Source organism: Pyrus communis, chromosome 2 (assembly GCF_963583255.1).
Source record: "Pyrus communis chromosome 2, drPyrComm1.1, whole genome shotgun sequence".
Lineage (NCBI taxonomy): Eukaryota > Viridiplantae > Streptophyta > Magnoliopsida > Rosales > Rosaceae > Pyrus > Pyrus communis.
The window spans coordinates 17,330,524-17,337,308 of NC_084804.1; the positions used below are offsets into that span (position 1 = coordinate 17,330,524).

Consider the following 6,785-nt stretch of genomic DNA (forward strand, 5'->3'; position numbering starts at 1 on the left):
AGATTTAAGAAAGAATGGGCGTCCCGTCCAAAGCATAGATCAAGACTCTCCTTTTAGACCATGGTGATAGATTTGGTGGCCAAAAATTGGTCCTATGGCAGCCTTTCTGTCACAAAACCCATGAATCCAATCCTACCTCCCATGAATTCAATTCCGTACGAAATTAAAAAGGATGCCAAACACTAGGAAAATTAATAATAGGATTAGGCCATATTTTCTAAAGGGCAGAGAGCTTTATCCAAATCCAAATCCAGCACCATGTGGGTCATTGAAAACAAAGACCGTGCCCTAAGTTTCAGAGATAACCCCCCACATGGGAAGGGACAGCCAGCCTAAAGAGGTAGGTAAAGCTCAAAGGACAACCCTCCACCTCAATACCTATGCACATGAGATCCACGTGTTGGTGTGCTGGCTACATACATCCCTCCTAAAGTTCCCTTAATCAAATTGCCTAATTGTTTTGATTAGGTTTGATTCTTTCTCCCCTTCTTTGCATTGTCCATATGTGCCAATGTGGGTGTTTTGTAGGAAAAACTGGCTGCAGACAGAGACCATTTGTGGCTTATCACTGGTGTCAAAACTCAACCTAACAAATTGCAATAGTTGAGTTCAAGTTTGTTAAGAATTCGAGATTTGCTAGATGTAGAGAGAGATTCAATAATGCAAGTCTCCAACAAGTTTGTCTTCTTTCAGTCAGGCGCTAGCTCATTTTGACCGTTGATACATTATGCGTTGTATGCTTTGCAATGTATCACTGACCTTAACACTCTTGCTCTATTAGTACAGAATATATGGATGGGGCAAATGCGAGGTTTATGTTACATAGAGTGTAAGAATTATTTTTACAATTTGTGTAATGTTTTATTGTATAGAATGATATTTTATTCTACGGCAGGAAGATTTAGGCTAAGTTGGCCTAGCAGCTTGAATTGCGGAATGGTTATACGCAAGAAGAATGCTAAAATTACGCATGAGCTGATCTTGATCGTTGATGCATTGTACATTAAGGATTGCGCATAATGTAGTTGGAATCAGTCTACACATCCTGGACCGACCTCATCACCATTGCTCTCAGTTCGAAAAATATGGATAAGGTTAACGGTGAGGAGAAGAGATTAAGAGAGATGTACTTGTAGCTTGTGGGGAAGGAGTGAAGATTTTACAAAATCGTGCCAAAGTTCAACATCAAGGTGTGAGTGAAAGAAGCCAGAAGAAGGAGGAGGAGAGTTGAACTGGGTGCCATAGGACAGTCAGAAAGGATGAAAAAGGTAGGTGAAATACACGCACAGACAGTAACACAAATGGACCCTCTCTCTCCCTCTCTCTCACTATCTCTTTTGAAAACAACTTGTGCCCATGATCCTTAACTCTCCTCCTACCATCCACTTGAAATACATGATCATGAGAGAGAGAGAGAGAGAGAGAGAGAGAGAGTGCATGTGTGGCGGTGAGTAAGGTAACAAAAAAATAATATGCAAAATGGAGGGAGAGATAACAACAAAAAGGTGAATCAAACCTTCCCACCCCCTCCCTAACCCTACCCCTTGTTGCCTAAACTTGCACCACAAGGTTGGAGGGGGGAAGAAAAAAGAAAGAAAAAAGTGGAGGGTGAACCAAAGCCCACATACAACTACAACCACACTCATTGCCCTCCTTTTTCTTTCATCATCCTCCCTCTCCTTAACCCCAACTTCCCACCCTTCTAGAAGCCCCCTCTCTCTCTCTCTCTCTCTCTCTCTCTCTCTCTCTCTCTCTCTCTCTCTCTCATGCGTTATCAAGAATAAAGAACCAGAACTACCATCTCTGTTCTTATGCACAACAATAGCCAAATCAACTAGTGACATTTCTTCCCTAAAACCCACTACAACCAACTTTTTAAATAATAACTTCGTTACATTTACTAAATCTACCTCACTTCATCTAGATAAATCCTGACAATTTGATCTAGGATATAACATTTACTCAGATGTGTACTCATAATTTTTTTTACTATATCACAAGCTGTATACAACTATATGTTTATCTTTTTTATTTCTTCATACGATGACAAAAAAAGAAGAGATGGAGAAACGTGGAATCGCTTCTATCATGACATTCCATGGAACCAACTCTGAAGCATTCAAGACTCCCAACAGTACTGCAAGAAAATATAGGCTCTCATGGTCAGTATCATGAAATTCAATTTGTACCAACCACTACACCATTAATATACGGTAGTTTCCATCTACATTTGTTATCGTACATGTTGTCTAGTGAATTGGAGTTATATTTTATCTCAAAAGTTTAAGACACACACAGATAAAACAGAAATCTCACCATGTTTTTGCACTATACATAGTGTAATTTTATTTACACATCATTTTTACCCCTCCCATACTTTTGTTAATTTTTGTTCATTAATCTTTTTAAATTCATTTGATTCAATAACCGCAGATTAAGAGAGATGTTTGAGAGTTAAGAATGAATGTGTGGATAACACCAGTTTACACACACACACACACACACATACATAATAGGAATTGGAACCCCTCTTGAGCAAATGGTGGGGATGCTCATGACCGCACAACACGGGCTGTTGGATTTTAATTTAACGGTTACAAACATGAAGGTCCCTATAAAGTTATAATAATTGTAACCGTTGGATCAAAATTTAACAGTCCGTTTTATGTGGTTATGAAAATTCCCACCATTTGCTCAGGAGAGGATACAATTCCTACATAATATACCTTACTTTTACACCTACCTGAAGGTTGCTCGTAGGGCCAATAGTTAATGTCCCTTTAACTTATTATATGTGATTTTGGTGCCATAATAATATCATCTAGTGAGAGAAAGAGAGAAGACAGAAGAGAGGAGAGAGAGCCCACCAGCCACTCCCTCTAACCTGTCTCACCAACTCACATCTAGAAGCATTTAGGGTCCCTTCTCCTTCTTTTTTCTCTTAGTCAAAAGGCTATAAAAACATACGCCAAGTCCTCACAAGGGCTGGCCTTTGTGTTGCAGCAAATGCAAATACAAAAAACAAGGCTTTCCATTTTTTCCACCACCACTTCATCCGTCGCAAAAACCAAAAAACCAGACATAAACCAACAAACGAAGGCAACGGCTTTTTGGCTACAACTAATTATTCTTCTGAAAGCTTTCAACTTTTTTTCATTTATATTTTCAAATGGGAAGATCTCCTTGCTGCGAGAAGGCTCACACCAACAAAGGAGCTTGGACCAAGGAAGAAGACGACCGCCTCACTGCCTACATCAGAGCTCACGGCGAAGGCTGCTGGCGTTCGCTGCCCAAGGCGGCGGGCCTCCTTCGATGTGGGAAGAGCTGCAGGCTGCGGTGGATCAACTACCTTAGACCTGATCTCAAGCGTGGCAATTTCACGGAAGAAGAAGATGAGCTCATCATCAAACTCCATAGCCTCCTCGGAAACAAGTAAGCCCAACTAATTCCCTTAACTCTTCGTACATACCCTGCTTTAAAAACAAACTCTTTGTGAGTTCGGACGAGAATAATACTAGGATAAGTGACCTCCTACGTAGTCCTCATGAAATATAAACAGTGTTTCAAAACATTTGAAAATTGTGTTATATGTTGTTGGGTTCTTTAAGATTAATGGGTTTTGTTTGGATTACGTTTCCAGATGGTCTTTGATAGCTGGAAGGCTGCCTGGAAGAACAGACAATGAGATAAAGAACTACTGGAACACCCACATAAGAAGGAAGCTTTTGACCAGAGGGATTGACCCCACAACTCACAGGCCACTCAATGAGACTCCTCAGGAATCTGCAACCACAATTTCTTTTGCTGCTGCTTCTGCAAATATCAAAGAAGATGATGAAAAAATCTCCATAACCAATGGGCTTGTTCGCAAGCATTCAACAAAACCAGTTCAGGAAAGGTGCCCTGACTTGAATCTTGAGCTTCAAATCAGCCCTCCCTGCCAGCCTCAGCAACGCAGTGAGAGTTTGAAGAGTGGAGGGAGAGGACTCTGTTTTTCTTGCAGTTTGGGGATTCAAGATGCAAAGAATTGCAGCTGTGGGAGGGATGCTTTTGGTGGAACCACCAGTGGCACTGCCAAAATTGGATATGATTTCTTGGGGCTGAAAAATGGGGTCTTGGATTACAGAAGCTTGGAGATGAAATGAGGTTAATTAATTTGGAGTCCATGAAAATTAAAAATTGTAATATGTAGTTGGAATGAGAGTGGAGAGAAATGAGAGAAAGAGATTGCTTTTGCTAATTATCCCATGAAAGCTCTCTAATTTTCTCTTTTGTCTCGAATTTTTATGACTGGTAGTGCATATTTTAGTATAATACCAGTACAGTGCTGATTGATGATGAATGTCTATGATCATATTTACTAGAATGTGAGTTATTTTATGTTCATTGTTATAGAAAACAATTCAGCCTACCCTTGTCTATATTATTTCACTTGTTTTTTCTATTTAAAAGGACAAATTGGGATTTGTCAGATTCTTCAAAAGGGTTTAAGCCATGTTATGGTGGTTGTTGCTACCAGCAATTTTAAGTAAGAGTTGGTAAATAATCTAGTTGTTTATTTGGATCTCTATATACCCAAAGATAGGTGTTGAGTTTTTTTGTGTATTTCTCTTTCAAACTCAAATTCTATATCTTCAATTTTTTTTCAAATAAAAGCAATGATGTTGTTGTTTCTTTGACGAAAATAAAACATAAACTACTCTGGTATAAATAAATAAAAAGAATTTAAACTTAAGTATAAGATAACTAGCACACTGAATTGACCTAATTTATGTTTGCAAAACTATAATGATTTTGCTTCAAGACTTCAACACTTCAACACAATAGTGTGGTCAATCCTTACCCTTCCTTATTGGAGATATTCAAAAGAGCATGGTTTCTTTTTGATTAATTTCTATATTCTAAACGGTTTTTCTAAAATATCTAGTCATATATAAAATACTATATTCTAAAATCACCAACACAACATCCATTATTGAAATTTGATTTTTGAACCAATTGTTACATTCTTTATTGGGGGGTTTGTCTCTTTGTAGAAGAAGGGGACTGAATTTTCCTCATTTGGGAGGAAACGGATAAGCTCTGAGAGGAGGAGAAATAAGAGAGATAGGGAGTGGTGGGTAGCCTATCACTTCTTTAGTTAAAACCCCCAAACACTATTTAAAATCGTGAAGGAACTACCAACTGTCCGTAGTACCCCATTTCTCTACCAACCTCCCAGTTTTGAAATCCCAACCTACCATACTATTTATCACAAATGTATCACAAATATGAAAAACCCTAGCACCTTCTCTCTAGTGATTTCTGTCAAAACATTTATCTGACAGTTTACCCTATTTCTGATTGTAATGAGGTAAGTCACGTAACGAGAGACAGATAGACGTATAATATTATATACAATTAGTGACGCTCCAGACTTTCTCATGTCTCTTACTTTGTAAGAGTACTTCATTCTATACAATGAAAAGTTTGGGTTTTAAGGGACGTTCATTATTGGAAAGAATCATTGGAGTAGTCTACATACTAATCATCATTTTAATTTAGAAGTTTTGCAACAACTACTTACCTAAACCCTATACATCCCACCATATTTTTTTAAACCACTAGAGTTATTTTGTCATGGGGAATTTGACCACAAGAGAATTGAGGTCTATAAATTTTGATCATAAACAAGAACTTATAACTCCAGTGGTAAAATATTTCGCTCTAGCAATCATGACAAGAGCTTGACTCTCATCTTATATTTCATAATAATAAGAGAAGAAAAAAATCATTTTACGCGTTTTTTTTTTCCTTTGGTGAAGTTGTTTAATTACCAGAAATGAACAGTGTTGACGCACTAGATATGAATGTTAGTGATTAATGTACCTTTCTTTTTTTTTTTTTTTTTTTTTTAAACAAATGATATTGTCTACACTAATTAACGTGGTGGAGGAGTGGGCTAAACCTCACAATAGGCTAGCAATAATGTGATTCAAATTCGCCTTTGGTGAGAATCAAACCTAAGATATCTCATTTACAAGTAAAGAGGAATACATAGACCGTAGTACTAAGTGGTAGTGATTAATGTAACAATATAGTATGTACTGTAGTATGTTTGGCAAGCAAACTTTAGTATAATCTCAATTTGGTTATAGTTGGTGCTACCAGCACCAGCAACCTTCATTTAAATATATGGATGAGATGATAAATAAACAATATGGAATAATTTGGTTGAATTATGAAACAAGAAGTCGGTTGTTATACATTTTAAAATTTAATTCATGAATTGAAGCCTCTTCTAATAAATTGATTAGACATGAAGAGTCAACTCTTCCCCTTTATTTATTTATTTATTTATTTTTAATTTATCATTCTTTTTCTGCGCTAATTAATTAATTAATTAAGTTCAAAGACCCTTGAGCATTGAAGAGGCTGCTGCATGCATGGCATGGGTTGATTCTTGATTGTCGATGGAGGTATTGCAACAACTTGTAGCTCGATGGATATATTAGGTCAAAATTTAAGGGACGCCATTGATAATTTGATACCAGCAGAAGAGTTGAAGCCCTTATTTGTTGACTTCAAGTTAACCGGATTGTAAATTGTCTAGCAGGTTTGATGATTTTGTCAACTCTACCAATTATTTTCTTTTAGGGACACTCGTTTTCTTTAATCATTCAATACTTGCACACCTTCTTCTGACTAAGACTAATACAGCATGCCCAGAAAGTTGGAACTCAAGATTTGCATAAAACAATGCCCTAAGAGCATCTCCAGGGAGGGAATGCATGTAAATTGGAGCT

General features: G+C 37.4%; 1 protein-coding gene across 1 annotated transcript; it reads left to right on the forward strand.

Annotated features, from left to right (window-relative positions):
* The first annotated feature begins 2,897 nt into the window (after positions 1-2,897).
* Positions 2,898-4,386, forward strand: LOC137725491 (myb-related protein 308-like). The gene is made up of 2 exons (XM_068464197.1): positions 2,898-3,432; positions 3,641-4,386. Exons 1-2 carry the CDS (start codon positions 3,170-3,172, stop codon positions 4,143-4,145), a joined length of 768 nt encoding a protein of 255 aa, XP_068320298.1. The 5' UTR covers positions 2,898-3,169; the 3' UTR covers positions 4,146-4,386.
* Positions 4,387-6,785: the final 2,399 nt, after the last annotated feature.

Coding starts and splice junctions, on each gene's coding strand:
- LOC137725491 (XM_068464197.1), top strand. CDS start 3,170: ATGGGAAGATCTCCTTGCTGCGAGAAGGCTCACACCAACAAAGGAGCT. Junction 3,433..3,640: donor CATAGCCTCCTCGGAAACAA/GTAAGCCCAACT, acceptor TTACGTTTCCAG/ATGGTCTTTGATAGCTGGAA.